The sequence below is a fragment of the Carlito syrichta genome, unplaced genomic scaffold (assembly GCF_000164805.1).
Source record: "Carlito syrichta isolate Samal-C Ts95f unplaced genomic scaffold, Tarsius_syrichta-2.0.1 Scaffold305651, whole genome shotgun sequence".
Lineage (NCBI taxonomy): Eukaryota > Metazoa > Chordata > Mammalia > Primates > Tarsiidae > Carlito > Carlito syrichta.
In genome coordinates, this window is record NW_007249747.1 from 232,524 (window position 1) to 251,054 (window position 18,531).

The following is an 18,531-nucleotide window of genomic DNA, read 5'->3' on the forward strand; positions in this document are numbered from 1 at the left end:
CTCAGCCTGTAATCCCGCGCCTTGGGAGGCTGAGGTGAGTAGATTGCCTGAGCCCGTGGGTTCGAGACCCACCTGGGCAACCTGGCGAGACCTCATCTCTACAATAAATCAAAAAGTCAGCCGGGCATGGTAGCGTGCGCCTGTAGTTCCGGCTACTCGGAAGGCTGAGGCGGAAGGATTGCCGGAGCCCAGCAGGTCGAGGCTGTGGCGGCCGGGAGGGGCCACTGCCCTCCAGTCTGGGCGACAGAGTGAGACTCCAACTTAAAAAAAAAAAAAATCTATGAAGGAAAAATAAAAGAATGAAATGAAAAATCCCAAACAGATGGTATTTCATGAAGAGGAGATATGAATCTTTGGGCACTTTCCAAAAGAAGCCACCCACCTCAGAAGGCCCTGTACAACAACCCCCACAACTAAGAATGTGCTTGTGTGTCATTTATTACCCACTACTTGGCCATCATCAAAATGTTTAAGCAGAGTAAGGAAATTACTTAGTATCAACTGTATTAAAGATTTCCATGCACTAGCTTTAAGACACACATTGTAAGAAGATCTTCAAATGTTGTTTGCTTTTTATGCCAAAGGTACTAACTTGTCATGCTTCCAATTCAACACGCCAGTGAATTACATAGTGAAGTGTGACTTCTTAGAGTAGCAGAAAGATGGTTCCTAATTTTCACTGTGGGGGCCTCTTCCAGAAACTGCAGGCTACTTTTCTAGCAGGAGATCATGATCCCGGCAGGCTGGGCAAGTGCTCTGCCCTTTAAGCCACTGCTTAAAGCACTGAAAAAGAAGTAGACAAAATCAGGAGATGCCTTCAGGACTATGAGGAAGCTGAACTTGCCAGTGCTGCTGGACTCCTTGGCAGGCATGGCGAATCTCACCTTGAAGTCTCTCGGGACTAGAGCTGCCCAGGACCCAGGGACACCAGTGCTTGCTCAGGCCAGGAGTGTGGACAATGTCCCAGGAACAAATAATCCCGCCTCAGAATCAGACCCATGAATACTCTGGGTCTCTGACCTGGCCTCAGCAGTGGCCTTGCCCTGCACCCTAGGTCCAGTCTTGGCTCTTCAGCTTCAGTGGCCCTGACTTTCAAAGCCTGGCATCTTTTGACTCTTGGACCTGATTACTTGAGGCTTAGTACATCCCTCTGCCTGGCCTTAGTCCTTAGTTCTCTAACAGCCCACCAGCCTGCATACTGTGTTCCCTGCTGCTCCTGTTCGGCCTACTGTTGTCCACATGGTTGGGGTGTGTGAAAATTGGAGAGACCAGGCATGAGACCATGCAGAAGAGACACTGCAAGCTGTCTCAATTCCTTCTAGTAGGTATGCTGTATCTATCCTTTTCTAAAGGATTAATAAATCCACATGGCAGAGACTTAATCTGTTCTAACCCAGCAGAAGGGGTGCAGGACAAATGTTCATAGCTCCCAGAACACCAAGATCAGTTAACACACAGATCCTAGAAGGGTACAAGATGGATTCTCCCACTGTCAGGCATAAGGGACCCAGAGAGGCTGTTTTTCTTCTCTAAAATGTTAAACTGACTTCATAGATTACACTAAAAAAAAAAAAAAGCCAAAACGATTACATTGTTTTATCTACTTAGTCATGCATGTAAGAAATCACCTTTCAAGGAACTAATATTACTTTGAATCTCAGCACCAGAAAGTCACTGGAGCTGATGTTCTCTTCTACCTGGCATGATGGAAAGGACAATCTGCAGAGCTGCACGTGCCAGGGCTCAGGAACCCTGCCCCTCCCACAACACCAGTCTTCAAATAGGGAGACAATGAATATTGACATGGGAAGTTTACAAATAAAACGGTTCAAAATAGAGAAACATTGATGCCTAGAACATTCTTTAATTTTCAAAATACCTGATGGTCACAATGCAATTCCAGCACATCCATACAACAGGCTATCATGTGGCCAATTAAAATCATGATGGAAGTCCACAATCCCTGACACGAAAGTTAGTCATACAGACTGCTGAATAAAACCACAATGCATGGGATAAGGATGGCCAAAGAGAGAATTCTTACCCCCTTGTGATACTTGTGCCCACATTTTAGCACACGCACATTTTTTGATTTGAACACTTCATGGCATATTTCACAGGAACTTGCACCAGATGCCTGTAGAAACAAACATACTGAATAAACATATTGAAAAATAAAGAATAAACTACATTTTAAAAAGTGACATGAGTTCTTCCTATAAGTGGCCTTCAAATATTTTCTAAGCAGACTGAGAAAACTATTTTTAAATAGCATTTCTTATGAAAAATATAAAAATACGAAAATAAAAGTATACTGTTAAAGTTCTAATTTTCTCAGAGAAAAAATTTATTTTATGTGATTAACAGATTCTCAAGTGAAATACCACAAATGCCTACTTATTTCATAGCACCCCTAAAGTATGGTACTAACTTAATATTACAAATTAATCATTTCTCTAATTATCTAACAGTTGGGGGATAGTAAATTCCAGCACGTCCACACAATAGGGTATCGTGTGGCCAATTAAAATCATGATGGAAGTCCACAATCCCTGACATAGAAAGCTAGCCCACACAGACTGCTGAATAAAAAAGCAGGTTATGCAGACAGTATGCATCATATAATTCAATTTTCTAAATATAAAGGAAATGTATGTAGACACAGATGCCTAGAAGAGTCTGGAATGATATATAAAATGTTAACAGTGGTTACCCCTGTAAGGGAGATTTTTTTCTTCACTATTTTCTAAAGTTTCTATGAACATGGATTACTTGCACAAATCAAAACAAAACAAACTGATGGCTCATCTGGCAAACATCCAAGGTCAGGGATTGTGTGAGGCACTGGACACAGAGATGAATGGAAGGTTTCCGGTCTCCAGTGGCTCACAGTCTGGTGAGCACAGACAGTATTTTCGATGTGAGAGCAGACCTAAGTGCAACTGGGGACACCGGGCCCAGCGATCTTCCCACAGCTCAGAGCACTTACTCCATACTGCTCCGTTAATTTCCACACTAACTCCACTCAACTCTGAGCATCCTTAAGGCAGGAAATGAGTTTTATCTGTGTCTTTAGTAGCTGGTTAGAAACCTAGCTCAAACCTATGCTCCAAAAACCTCTGCTGAGTGACTGAATGAATGCAGGCAGCCCAGGCAGTGGGATCAAGTTCAAGGAGTGCTTGCTAGAGGCAGCATCCATAGGCTGAGAAGACCTTGAACTGCTGTCCAGGGTTTTGCTGTCTTTCCCAAGGTGTGACTTGGTCCAGGCAGAGATGGGGCAGATGCTGCAGAATGAGGGTCCCTGTTCCTCTACTGCTGCCCATGACTCAAGGGAAGAAATGGAGGCATCAGTCCAAAGAAAGGGCAGGTGAAGGCCTCCTCAATGCCATCTCAAAAGCTTGGGAGCTAGGTTTAGTTTGAAAAAAAAAAAATCTATAGTTAACTTGACTGTTTCCTAGAAAAGATGGGCACAGTATATTTCTTTTTTTTTTTTTGAGTTGGAGTCTCACTCCATCGCCCAGACTGGACTGTAGTGGCCGCTCCCGGCCACCGCAGCCTCGACCTGCTGGGCTCCAGTGATCCTTTCGCCTTAGCCTTCCAAGTAGCTGGAACTACAAGTGCGCACTACCACCCCCGGCTCATTTTTTTGATTTATTATAGAGATGAGGTCTCGCCAAGTTGCCCAGGCGGGTCTCGAACCCGCGGGCTCAGGCAATCCACTCACCTCAGCCTCCCAAAGCGTGGGATTACAGGCTGAGCCAGCAAGCCCAGCTGGGCACAGTATATTTCTAATAAAAGATAAAAAAGGACAACCACAGTGACAAAAATTGAAGAAAAAAACCCCAAAAATCCTCCCTCAAAGGACACAAAAAGTATGACTTTCAAAGTATTCAGTTTTTACTAAATTCACATCTTCATGCATTAACGAGTTTAGAGAAATATATACCAAAGCAATAATACTTGTTAGAGGGTGGGCTTATTATTATTTTTTGAGTCAGAGTCTCACTCTATTGCCCAGGCTGGAGTGCAGTGGAACAATCACAGCTCACCTCAGCCTCGACCTGTGGGTTCAGGCAAGCCTTCCACCTCAGCTTCTTGAGTACAGGCAAGCACCACCATGCCCAGCTAATGTTTTTGTATAGACAAGGTCTCGTATGTTGCCCAGGCCGGTCTTGAACTCCTGGGCTCAAGCAAAACTCCAGTCCCCAAGCAAAACTCCAGTCCCAGCCTCCCAAAGTGCTGGGATTATAGGCATAAGCCACTGTGCCCAGCTAGAGGGTGGGTTTTTAAAATGCCCTTTTAATTTGCATTTTCTATTGCAAGCAGGTATTATTTTTGTAATTATTTTTTTTTTTTGAGTTGGAGTCTCACTCTGTCACCCAGACTGGAGTGCAGTGGCCGCTCCTGGCCACTGCAGCCTCGACCTGCTGGGCTCCGGCGATCCTTCCAAGTAGCTGGAACTACAGGCGCACGCTGCCATGCCCAGCTCATTTTGATTTTATTGTAGAGATGAGGCCTCGCCAAGCTGCTCAGGTGGGTCTCGAACCCGTGGGCTCAGGCAATCCACTCACCTCAGCCTCCCAAAGGTGTGGGATTACAGGCTGAGCCACCGAGCCCGGCTATTTTTGTAATTTAAAAAGAATTCTTTAAAATGTTTAACAAACTACCTATGATTATAAAATTAAGTCCCTGTTTCAATACATATATCTTTCTCATACAGTTTGGTAAAATTTAAGTCAGTTTTTATATCTTAATTGCCTTAAGCATCAACCTGAAGCAGAAAGAAACCTCTCTTTTCCAAGTGATCACAGTCTCTCTTGGGGTGGGGTGTGGCCAACAACAACAACAACAACAACAACAACACACACACACACACACACACACACACACACACAGTAGGGAATAGCCTGGGAATTTTGCCTGGCTGAAGGGTCACAGAGCACAGGACCCATCAGAGAAACCCCTGGAGAGGTAGGGCTAGGTCTTGCAGGAATAATCCACAGGCACATACATTCTCTCAGTGGGATGAGGGTGGAAATAAGACCTTCTGGGAGCTGAATGTGTGTGGTATGGAAAATCTACAAAGGGTAGTGGAAAGTGGAAATGTACAGGAGGAATAAAAAACTAAGTTTACAAAAAGACTCAACGGAAGCTCAAGTTAGCAAACCAGTACTCTTGACTGTGTAACTTGTACTGCTGGCTCCCTGCTGGAAATATTATGGGGTCTGCAACTCTTCTCCTACTGATGTCAGCTACATTCTGACACTGTAGTTGGACAAATGGGAAAATGTGCTCTTCACCAGAATTCCATCTGGAGTCCTAGCCCTGAGCCACACAGGTGACAGGCCCTTTCAACTGTACCTGTGGTCCCTGCTGCAGTTTCCAGCATTGCCTTATTATACACAATGACAACTATAATGTCTTATCAATTCAAATCACAGATATTTTTAAATGAGAAGTTCCATGTAAATGCAAACATTCTTACTGTCTAAAAGGAAAATAAACAACATAAGTCAACATAACAAATTCTAGGCAGTATAGCTCATTACAGCGTCCCTTCTCAGGCACTTGAGGTAAGAGGCAAGGGCAGAAAACAGTCTTTTTCTCAAGCACATTCGATCCAGACCACAGCATGGCAAGCAAACATTACCCAGGCTCACACTGTCATTAAGTGATGGAACCAAGTCTGTGTGATTCCAAAGTTCATGGTTACATAGAAGAAAATTATTCAAAAACGATTTTCCCCAACTATTCAAAATACTACACTGGATGTAAAAAGTTAACATATTTGACCATCTGCAGTTAACCAAGGGTGGGGGAGAGAAGGCCCGGCTCTCCCAGGGTTGTCAGAGCTCTGTTCACTTGTGTGCAGGAACTTCTTTCTCCACATTGGGCCCCAAGGTGTCCATCAGAGCAGAGACCACAACCTCAGTCATTCACTCACTGTTCTATAATTGGACACATTCAAGTATGCCGGAATTCAGTTTCTAATTTTAGGATCAAACAAATTAGGTCTAGAAATGAGGCTAGTCATTGTGGCTCATGCTTATAATACCAGCACTTTGGGAGACCAAGGCAGAATGATTTCTTGAGCCCAAGAGTTTGAGACCAACCTGGGCAATATAGCAAGACCCTGTCCCTACAAAAAAATTTTAAAAATTAGCAGGACATGGTGGTGCTGTAGTACCAGCTACTAAGGTGGCTACTCAGGAGAATTGCTTGAGCCCAGGAGTTTGAGGCTGTGGTGAGCTGTGATCATACCACTGCACTCCAGTCTGGACAACAGAATGAGAGACTACAACTCAAAAAAAAGGTCTAGAAATGAAAAGAATGGGGTTAAATCATGGATTAAAATTTTGTTTCCTTCTTGTTTTGCCTTAAAAAACAAAACTAACTATTACATATAACACTCACATGGACATCTTCTGTTTTCTTCCCCTTAGTTTTGAGTGATAGTCCCACAGTCACTGAGGGTGGGCTCTGGGAGGAGTTCACAGAGGCAGCGGAGCTGGGCTCCGATATCTTGTCCTTTCCTGGATTTGGCTACAGAGATAACAGAGGGTGGGAAGGGGAGGGCACAAGAGGGAAGCAAAGTTCAGTTACCTTAAAGGCTTGACCACCTTCTGTTTCTGCTAAATTGCTCTCTACATTTTGGTTTGAAACTTTAAAAAAAATTTTATGATTCTCATACTTTATAAATAAATGACGATGAAGTGGAATATTTTATTGTACTGAATAAAATACCTTTTTCTTTTTCTGTTCATCTAGAATGTGTTCTGTCACTTTTTGGACAATTTCATCAATACTCAATCCTGAGAGTAAGTTCTTGTTTTTGTTTTGCAGTTTTTTAGTAAAACCAGCAAGCTCAGTGCTGAAAGACAAAGTGAGTGATAAATGATGACAGAAAGTCATGTTTTTCTACTACTAAGAAATACTATGTGTTAATACAACAGCCCAAACCAAAGAAACAAAAACAAATATACACAGATCTGTAAACCACATGAAAAAAATAGTAACTATACAAAAAGCAGAACTATTTCAAGGTAGACTTACTCTTTCCAAGTAGTTATGAAAATTTCAATATTACTTCTAAATATTTATTTCAATAGAATCTCAAAGTAACAGTATATATCTAGATCTATTTGGGATATCCATTTTCTATTTAGAGAGCTGGCTTTGTACATAGCTTTAAGAAAAACACTGAACAATCAGACACACTGTTGGTGTTGACTTGAAATCAACAAAATCTCTTTCTATCCAAGAGATATAACTAGTTTTGTAGACGTCCTCCTTTGAAAAATCTAAACAGGGTTCAAAGGCTGAAAGTTTCACGAGTACCATCAGATGGGAGTTATACCTAGTCAACAGAAGCTTGCTATTTGCTTCACTAGCACCCCCAATTTTTTAATTTTCAGAAAATTAGGATGCAATTTGATCAGATTGTTTAAATTCTGCCAAGAGTAATCAGGATTGCAAACAACTTTATTTGTAGGGTACTTCTGGTACCTGATTATTTTTACAACTGGCACAGCAATTGCTATTGAGAAAACTTAGAATATTTCTCAAACCGAGGCATGACTGCCCATGTGCAGACAAAATATACTTGTTTTCAAATGAGAAGGACTCTACAGAAATAAAACATTAATTCTGGTCAATTAATTTTAACTGACACTTTGTGTCCAAATTTAAATTTCAAAGCCTGTAATTAAAATGATCTCAGAAACAGAAACAACAGTGCAGGCACAGAGGGTCGTTCCTGAGTGCAGAGTCCTCTGTTACGAACTATACCCCAGACACTGCCTCTACTTCATTTTCTCTTCCAGCAGAGACAAGGGGCACCTCTGTCCCCATCATACCAACCTGAAAAGTAGAAACCAGAGGTGGAGGCAGAAACACAACTGAAGAGCTTGCAACGATCTTCAACCCTATTTACAACTCTTGTTGAGCCCAGTAAGAGTGGTTTTTCCCCACATTCATAAGGACCTCTTATTAACATGTCTATACACCTCATTCACTATCAGACTCCATCTAGTCTTTTCAACTTTACACCTCTAATGAATCAGACATCTATCTAACAAGGTTTGCTATACCTATTTGTATCCCAAAATGATACAAAACTATTGTTTTGCAGTTAATTTCCTGATTCCATAACAACTAGTTTCAGAATGTTATTGATCTCATCAAAATCTTAGTAAATTGCCAGGGGTTCTAACTAGTGCTGATTACCCAGTGGACAATGTTTTCAGTCTAGATACGCACATAAGCGCACTTATTTGAGAATGCTCATCTCAATACTTACAAAAAGAAAGAAATGTAGCACCTGTCTTTCTGAGCAAATCAATCATGCAATCTCTTCCAAGTTAGTTCCTAATTGGCCCGATTCTCTCTGATCAGGAAACCTCAGTTCAATAAAGTATTGAACAGAGTCACAGAAGTTTTATATTCATACCTGTTGTAACATGGGAATACCACTGATAGGTGCTCGATAATACTATTGAATGGCTTTTTTGGAGACTGGCTTGAACAAGTAGCACGTCCTTGAGGGACAGGTGGTTTCTGGTTGACCACAGAGCTTAGCTTTGATGAAGCTGCCTGGCCAGTCCTCTTTGGCCCTGGTGGCTGAGCAACTTCAAGCTGACCCAAGGGTGGCTCCGGCAATGGCATGGAAGGAGCCTCCACCGGGCAGTCACTGTCAGAGAGCAGACTGGAATTCAGAACTGTTGTGTGGTTTCCAGTCCCGTCACTTGCAGAAGTCACAAGCTCTTGATCATCACGTCCTAAAGACTCAAGGAGTAACTTAGGATGAATCTGTGGAGAACATATCACAGCAGTTGGATCATTTAGTGCTTTCCTTGAGTTGAGAGGAGAAACACCCAGACAAAGCCTGATGAACACACATGACTGTAATGAAGCCAGGAGGCTCCAGTGCACAGGCAACTTGAATACATTAAATATTATTGTTTTAAAAGAATTATTGGCAAGGAGCAATGGCTCATGCCTACAGTCCCAACACTTTGGGAGGCCAAGGTGAGAGGACTGCCTGAGCCCATGGTTCCGAGACCAGCCTGGGCAACTTGGCAAGACCTCGTCTCTACAATAAATCAAAAAATTAGCCGGGCGTGATGGCGCATGCCTGTAGTTACAGCTACTTGGAAGGCTGAGGCAGAAGAATCGCCTGAACCCAGCAGGTTGAGCATGCCACTGCTCTCCAGCCTGGGCAACAGAGTGAGACTCCAACTCAAAAAAAAAATATTAATCGTAACTTGTTGTCAGAATGAGATTGGAGGACTCTGACTTCTAAATAACTCTATAATTCACTATTTCTCTATAAAATTAGAAAAATTGCCTGAGAACATTTTTCCTACCTACTGGCCCTCCTTCAGCCTCTACTTGGTCACTCTTCTCCCCTTCCCAGGTACACTTTATGGCTGACCGATCAAAAAAATCACTGACTCGACACTCTCCAAAGCTGTCTCCACCCCTCTAATGGTTGTCTCCTCTGCCTTTGTGTCTCCACAGCCCAGAGCTCCTTTGCAGCTGTTCTTCGGCCTCTGCCTGAGCCTAAAAAGTTGTTGCTCCTCCCCACGCTGCTGTCTGCGACACTCTCCTAGGACCTTCACATTCTCTCAGGCCCCAATGACTACACCCTCACTGCTAATTAACACCTACTAGAATATAACTTTCCAAAATCCAAACCTGCAAATCTATGATGATTCCAAGGCAACTCAAACTCCACACGCAAGCTGGTGCTTCCCCTAGTGACCAACTCACTGATAGAAGCCTGGACTCATCCTCGACTCTACATACATACACGGAGTACCCCAATCTTGTGAGGAGCATGCTGCCTTCACCTGTACCCCTCTAACTAAACACCTTTCACTCCTGTTCTCTTCCCTCTGCCATGTCCCATCAAGCCCGGTAGAAATCATTCAACCCCCTCCCCTACTCCACTCTGCCCACAAACTCATCTTCAGAAAGTATAGTTCCCCCTTATTTTGGAGGATATATTCAAAGACCCCCAACAGATAACTGAGACCACAGAGAATACCAAACCCTATATAAATGTTATGCACGAATTTCTTTTCCCTTCTTCACAATTTCATGGATAGGAGACTGGTTCTTACTATAGATCTCTGCAACCTAAGCATAAACTTTTTATTTCCTTATGGAGAATTTTTACCTTCTCACTTAAAGGAAGCACTTTATGGCTTCTCTTTGTCATATATGGGTGATCAACATCAATACTCTCATGCTTTGGGACCATGAAGAAGTAAAATAAGGGTGACTTGAACACAAGCATTTTGATATCACGCAGTTGATCTAATCACCAAGAAGGCTCCTAAGTGACTTCTAGGCAAGACGCAGCTACAGCGTGGAGACGCTGACAAAGGGAGGATTCATGTCCTGGGTAGGCCAGTGTGAGAACTCATCACGTGACTCAGAACAGTGTGTAATTTAAAACTTAACAATTGTGTATTTCTAGAATTTCCATTTAATATTTTTGAACTGTGATTGACTACAGGTAACAAACTGTGAATAAGGAAGGAATACTGTACAAATCTGATGTTCCTTTATCTGAGACCTACATTATCTTCCTAGTGAAGCCAGAAAAGTCCACACTGCCTTAACATGACTTAAAAAATAAGGGTCCCTTGGCTCTGACCCCTCGGGACTTCTATAGCCTCCTCTGTAGTACTGAACTTCCTTTACAGTCATGAAAGAATATGTTCTCTATCTTTCTCACCTCCAAATGTACTGGAACACTCTGACTCTCCTCAGACACACAGCTGCTGTCAGTCCTGGTAAATTCCTAATCTGTCTCACTAACACCTGCAACTGGAAATATTCTACTGAGACCAATACCTCTAGATTAGATTGCTGCCCCCTGATTTATGCTGCTCTAGCATTCTGCTACTGAAAACCTCACTCCCTCTGCTGGTAATTATGGATTTAAAGTCTGCCTTTTCCCGAGCTCACATGTACTTTAAGGGTACAGCCTACATCTAATCTTGATCACCACTAAATACCCCATGAATGAATGAGGGAGAAATGAGACACAATGTAAATTATTTTTAAGGATACTTATTACTCAAGCTCCTGACAAGTAGAGGTTTTCAGAATTTTGGATAAGAAAATTCTTTTTGAGTATTTGTAAAACTATATAAGCAAGAATTACCAACTATAAGTAAAACATCTTATTGAGATACAGAGTTTTCTCTTCCCTCATCTGCTCTAAGAACTTGGAAAAACCATGAGAAGTGATCTTCAATTCTAAATAAACTATTTCTTACTCGGTTCAATAGAGAGGAAAAATTGAGTAAAAAATTCTCAACAGAATATTTTACTCAGTTAAAGGTGGTCACACTTTTTCACACCTATACCTTTTTTTTTTTTTTTTTTTTTTTGCAGATGAATTCCAGTAAGTTTGAATCCTTAGTGTAAAAGGTACTGGCAAGAAAGAGACACTCAAGACCAGGCTGACTGGAGGAGCCTGCCATCCCAGTTGACAAGATCTAAAGCATGTGACAGAAGGGCCACAAAGGAAGAGCCAACAGAAGAAGGCAGCCCCTGACTGGGCTTTCAGGAGAAGGCAGGAGGTAGAGAATGAGGAAGGTGTTCCAGGTAGGGGAACAGCCCAGGCAAAGATCTGGTAACAGCAGGAGGGTGCAAATCAGGTGCCGGGGTAAATTGTCTCCTCAGTCTTTGGGAACCAGAAGATTTCACTGTCATGCTGAAACAGTCTGAAACCTATCTCTAATCAACCCCTTAACAGAGTCCTTCCTTAAATTTCTTTTTTTTGGATTGGGGGGTCTGTCATACAGGCTGGAGTGCAGTGGCATGATCACGACTCACTGCAGCTTTGCCCTCCTGGGTTCAAGCGATCCTTACACCTCAACCTCCCGAATAGTTAGGACTCAGATGCCTGCCACAATGCCTGGCTAATTTTTTTTTATTTGGGGGGGGAAAGAGGGGATAGAAACAAAGTCTCTCTGTGTTGCCCAGACTGGTCTTGAACTCTTGGGTTAAAGCAATTTTCCTGCCTTGGCCTCCCAAAGTGCTAGGATTATAGGTGTGTGCCACAATGCCTGGCCTTTCCTTAAATTATTATAGTCTGATCTCCTGTGGGCTCAATTCATTTTTATTTAGTATTTATGGACCATCTGCTCCATACCCAAATCTAAGAAATATGTACCCCAGAATACAAGAAAGTGACATTAGGTTTAGCCATATTTAAAGTCCCCAAAATACAATGAATGCTTTTCTTTACTGTGCTGCATATCTTAAAATAAAGACTGGGTATGGCAATCACCGCTATTTAAAAGATTCAGTAAACACCTTAAACTAATAGTAAAACATGATACGCAAGACCAACAAAACCCTGCATGTCTCACTGACAACGGTTTCTGTATTTGATGAGGAAATACCTTAATTTTTAGATTTTGGGCTTATGCCCCCAAATATCTAGGAATAAGAGTATAATCCAGGGTGGAAATAGAGAGGGCCCTGCTTAAATCACAGGCATCTCCTACTCCTGGACTATTTGTTCAAAAGCAGGATATCTATATAAGGGGTGACCCCCCAAAAAAAACAGAATCATTTTTTGGAGGGCAGGCCTCTTATATTACAGGCTTCCCATGCTAGGTAGTGTTCTAGGAACTTGTTGGCATCAGTATACCAGCTAGCATTGTTGTGAGAGGCTGCTTTCAGCTTCAGTGAATTTTTGTTTGGAGAATCTTTCAACATGTTTGCCCATTTCATGATGAGTGATTTAGGAACACATTTGCCTACCTCACAATGTGTGTTCAGCAGTTTTTGACCAAAAACAGCATGACCCTCGTGCCTCACTCTATTCACCTGATCTCACCCCAAGTGACTTTTTTTTATTTCCTCGGATGAAAAAAATCCTCAAAGATAAACATTTTGCTGATGTAGAAGTGAAACCAAAAATGGCAGAAGCACTAAAAGGCATCAAAATAGACAAGTTCAAAAGCCATTTTGAACAGTGGAAAAAGCATCTTTCTTTCTTTCTTTTTTTTTGAGCTGGAGTCCGTCACCCAGGCTAGAATGCAGTGGCAAGCTCATGGCTACTATAGCCTCGACCTGTTGGACTCAGGTGATCCTTCCGCCTCAGCTTTTCAAGTAGCTGGAACTACAGGCGCACACCTGGCTAAATTCTGATTTAGTATAGAGACGAGGCTGCCCAAGCTTGCCCAAGTGGGTCTTGAACCCCTGGGCTCAGGCAATCCTCTTACTTCCGCCTCTCAAAGTCCTGGGATTACAAGTATGAGCCATTGTGCCCAGCTGGAAAAAGCATCTTGATAGTGTATTGCATCAAACAGAAAGTACTTTGAAGATGGCTTAATTTTAAACATGTAAGAATAAGTACACAAATTTTTATAGATAAATTCTGAGTTTTTTTGGGTCCCCCGTCATGTACATGTACACACACACACACACACACACACACACACACACACACGCTACACACAGTCCAGCATACATAAAGGAAGACATGGAAGTAATAGAAAAAATGCTAACAGTATATTCACCTAAGTCCTGTCTTCATACATGGATACAGAAAAACTGATTTTCTATTTACATAAGAATGTTATAAAGCTTAAAAGGTTAACCAGTAGTACCAATAATGAAAACATGTAGGAATTACTATTCCATTTCATCCTCACTCCCAGGAAACAACAGATAACTACTTTGACCAGTTAAGAAAGACATTATGGTCAAAAGAAAAAAAAATAAGTAAGACGTGATAGACTTACTATATTACAGACAGGAAATGAAAGCTCAGAAATTTGCACTTTAGAAAGTTCACTGAGCCGAGTGCCATTTTTAATTGCCTTTATTTGTTCTTCAAACTGAGACTGTGGATAGAAGGGAAAGAGTGGGAAAACCGCAATGTCAATTAAAACTTTGTTTCTTAGTATACATTACAAATGGTCAACACTTTCCAAGAAACATAACTGTTTTGTAAAGGAGGAAGTTCAAAATAAGACCTCATTAATCAGAATGCTCTACAGCTTTATCAAACATAACTTCTCTAATCTTATCAATCAAGGACAGAGTTTAAGATAGTTACCGAACTAAGAAAATATCACTACTTCTATGAAAAATTTGTAATACTTTCAAAAACACATAAATTGTTGCCATTAACAGATCTAAAAATAAATGGTTTCAGTATGACACTTAGCCTCCTGAGAATTATAATTCTCATAAATATTTGACAGAATTAGAAAATGTTTCTTAATAACTTACCTTTGCTTTCTCAATTTCTTTTGTAACATTAGAAAGAAACAATTCCCATGAATGTTTTTCAGATTCCATGTCAGGACATGCTGCAGAATCACTGAAAAAGTAGAAAAATATGAAACTGCTTATATCTATTTTAGAAATTGAAAAACATAAAAGCCCTTAAATAAAGAATTGCAACTAACCTCTAGAGGCATTTAGGAAATTTTATTGGATACAACAAACCCCCAGAACTAAGAGGCAGTGAGCAAATATTCTCCTGAAATTAACTTATTTCCCCAAATTTGAAAATCTGACCATTCCTCATTGGATATCATGTTTAACATTAAAGGTTGCCTTTGGATTAAATTTTTTAAAAAGTAGACTGAAACAATCAAATCCCTACCCTATTATAAAAATAAAGAATGGGCCTTATTTATGATCTCCTCACCTTATGAATCTGATTTTTGGAGAAGACAAATTTACTATTCCTAATCGACAAGATCAAAAATACTACCGATCTGTGAGTATGGTGAGAATCATTATACCTCTTAAAGAAAAAGCAACATTCTTTTTATCCCTTTTCTATTTTGTTGTATGTTGATGGAATAGGCAAAGTTTACATGGCATTCCCAATACCATAAGGCTTACTGGAACAAAGTCAATACTACTAGATAAAACAAGTCTGAGACATCTTTGTTTCCCAGATGAGCCATGATGCACCTATGGTGAGTGCTTTACATGAGCATTTGAGTACCTCTTAGTCTTAACCTCAGCTGTACTAGTTCTAAAATCTGAATCAGCTTAATAGTTCACTTTTTTTTTTTTTTGGAGATGAAGTCTCACTGTTGCCCAGGCTGGAGTGCAGAGGGACTCTCACAGCCGCCCCAGTGTCAACCTGCTGGGCTCTGGTGATCCTTCTGCCTTAGCCTCACAAGCAGCCGGAACTACAGGCAAGTGCTGCCATGCCTGGCTACTTTCTGATTTATTGTAGAGATAAGGTCTCACCAAGTTGCCCAGACTGGTCTCCAACCCATGGGCTCAGGCAATCCTCTCACCTCGACCTCCCAAAGTGCTGGGATTACAGGCTTAAGCCACCGCGCCCAGCCAATCAGAAAAGTTTTCTCATGAAAAAAAATTTTATTTTGAAAATGAAGAAATAAAGAACTATGCACTAAAATGTTTTTTTCATGATACACGCAATCTATGGTTCAATGTGGAGGGCATGAAATTGAATTAAAAAGCAAGCATCAGGAAGGATGAAAAACCTGGGATTTAAAAAAACAAAATCTGTGTATGGAACATGATAAAAGGACCAGATGAAAAGCAATCCCATATGCAGAAACCCACATGGAGAATTGCTAAATGCTGGAGTGAACAAGACCCTATAGGATTCCCAGGGAAACCTGATTCTACAAACAAAGAAAAACAACAACAAAAAAAAACAGGTAAAGATTGTGTGGAGAGTTGAAAAAAATTTAACATATGTGAATATAGTTTTTAGTGACATTCCCATAACTCTGTCATGAAGACTGTTGAATAACAGCTATTATTGAAAGCAATTTGTCAAAAAAAAAAAAAAATTAAACCTTGAAAATGGGATCTTCTGCTTTGTTTTTTTTTGCTGAGGATTGTTCTGGCTATTCTTGGACGTTTGTGTTTCCATATGAATTCCTGTGTTGTCTTTTCTAGGTCTGAGAAGAATGTTGCTGGTAATTTGATGGGTAATCATCAAAACAGTTTGGTATTGGTATAGAAACAGGCATATAGATCAATGGAATAGAATTGAGATTCCAGAAGCAAAACCTCAATTTCTCAACCAACTCATCTTCGACAAGGCCTCCACCACCTACCACTGGGGAGAGGAGAACCTATTCAGTAAATGATGCTGGGAAAACTGGCTGACCACATGTAGAAGATTGAAACAGGACCCCTATCTATCCCCATGCACAAAAGTTAACTCCAAATGGATCAGAGACCTAAATTTAAAACCTCAAGCCATAAGAACCTTAGAAAATGAAGGAAATACCCTCATGGAAATCAGAACTGGCATGCAATTCCTGAACAAAACCCGAAACCCACAGGTCATAAGAGAGAAGATAGACAAGTGGGACAAGCTTCTGCAAGGCCAAAGAAACCAACAAGAGAGCAGGGAGACAGCCTACAGACTGGGAAAAAATATTTGCCAACACCAGGTCTGACAAAGGCTTAACATCCTGTATCTACAAGGAACTAAAACGTGCTGAAAAGAAAAAAACAAACAACCCCATTATCAAATGGGCAAAAGATATGAACAGACACTTCACAAAAGAGGACATCCGAGCAGCCAACAAACACATGAAGAAATGTTCAACCTCACTAATAATCATCAGGGAGATGCAAATCAAAACCACACTGAGATACCACCTAACTCCAGTCAGAATGGCAATTATCAACAACTCAAAAAATAACAGCTGCTGGAGAGGGTGTGGTGAAAAGGGAACACTTCTACACTGTTGGTGGGAGTGTAAACTAGTGCAACCTCTGTGGCAAGCAGTGTGGTGATTCCTAAAAGCTCTAAATATCAACCTCCCATATGACCCCGCAATCCCCCTACTGGGAATATACCCTGAAGAACTCAAATCACTCTATAAAAAAGATACTTGCACACGTATGTTTATCACAGTGTTGTTCACAATAGCAAGAACCTGGAAACAACCATGCTGCCCATCAAAAGAGGACTGGATTAAAAAAATGTGGTACATATACACGATGGAATACTACGCAGCCATAAAAAAGAACAAAATCATGAATTTCGCAGCAACCTGGATGGAACTAGAGTCTATAATACTGAGTGACCTCCCACAGAAACAAATATCCAAGTATCCCATGTTATCACTCATATAATGGACCTTGGACATCCAATCTAATACTATAAGAAAATGACTGACAGTACTAGGAAACTATGCGGGGGGAGGAGGATGGGATTAACAGTAGCAAATATCTGTCTGGGGAAGGGGAAACACCTCTTATCAACAGGGTGCCTGAATGAAACGTAATTGTACACCTAAAACTTAACTGTACCCCACAAAACCATAATAAAAAATATTGATAAAAAAAAAAAAAGAAAGAAAATGGGATCCTCATTCCAGAAATGTATTGCATGGCTATGACTCAAAATGTGTGCAAAGATTTAACTACAAGGATGTTCACTGCATTGCAGCTTACATTAACAAAAATTCACAATTCAACTACCCCACCACATCAGTATTTTATAGATTATGACAAGTTTGTATGCTGACATACTATTCAACCTTTCAAAATTAGGTTGGAGAAAAGTAATTACCAACACAAAAAGAAGTTTCCCATATGCTATTTAGTGGAAAAAATATGCAGATTTTCATTTTCAAATACTTAATACACTTTTTTCAAAATATTAACTAGTTATATCTCCATTTAGAATTACGAATGATTTTTATCATTTGTGTTTTTATGTTTTGACTTTTCTACAGTTGAACATGTATCAATTGTGTAACTATTAAAAATAAAATGGTACTGCCTAATATGAATGTTTTTCTCAAATGGTTTTCTCACTTTATTTTCTCAATGTCATAAAGAGAACACCCGTGAGACCATATTACCTGCTCATTAGCTTCAAGTTCTTAAGATAGGCTTCTGCTTGTGACTCCATGATCTGTAACTTATACACTTCACTCTCCTTCCAGTTTTCAAGTACAGATACCTGCCAGGAGATTAGAGGACATTTAGGTATATTATCAATGAGATCCTGAAACTGTCTTAAGGATTCCAAACCAGTTTCCAATTTCTCCTCAAATGAAGCATTACAACAGAATCACCTGAATTTGATTATTAAACTTTGAGATTTGAAAACAGAACAACAAAATGACACTACAATTATGTACCTTACATGATCCTTTTTGTAGATATGAAACTATATACATGGCTTTCTGCTTAAGCCATATACAAGCTCATAGCCAGGTTAACTGCATGTATACACCAGTGTGCATTATCTATGGTTTGGTCCACGGTGAGTAGGGGTTGGGGCCCAGCAGAGGAACACTTGAGGCTGCATCCTCTGCGATCGAAAAGCCTCAGAGAAGTTCTCAATAAGGGTATCAAAAATCTCTGGGGCATGCTTTAAAAAATTTTAGGCTTTCCCACAAGCTAACTGGCCATTTTCATAAGAATCACTGCAAGAGCCAGGTTCGGTGGCTCAGCCTGTAATCCCGATGCTTTGGGAGGCTGAGGTGAGTGGATTGCCTGAGTCCACGGGTTCAAGACCCGCCTGGG

At 40.8% G+C, this 18,531-nt stretch overlaps 1 protein-coding gene across 1 annotated transcript in view; it reads right to left on the reverse strand.

The window, feature by feature from the left end:
- Positions 1–270: 270 nt before the first annotated feature.
- TTC3 (tetratricopeptide repeat domain 3) overlaps positions 271–18,531 on the reverse strand; it is a 147,452-nt gene continuing 129,191 nt past the window's right edge. Inside the window, exons 39-46 of the mRNA XM_021714458.1 lie at positions 17,862–17,962; positions 14,269–14,359; positions 13,776–13,877; positions 8,450–8,808; positions 6,745–6,871; positions 6,415–6,543; positions 2,045–2,137; positions 271–783 (exon numbers count right to left, since the gene is read on the reverse strand). Of these exons, the coding sequence (XP_021570133.1) occupies positions 709–783; positions 2,045–2,137; positions 6,415–6,543; positions 6,745–6,871; positions 8,450–8,808; positions 13,776–13,877; positions 14,269–14,359; positions 17,862–17,962 (1,077 nt within the window). The 3' untranslated portion in view covers positions 271–708. The remainder of the gene's footprint in view (positions 784–2,044; positions 2,138–6,414; positions 6,544–6,744; positions 6,872–8,449; positions 8,809–13,775; positions 13,878–14,268; positions 14,360–17,861; positions 17,963–18,531) is intronic.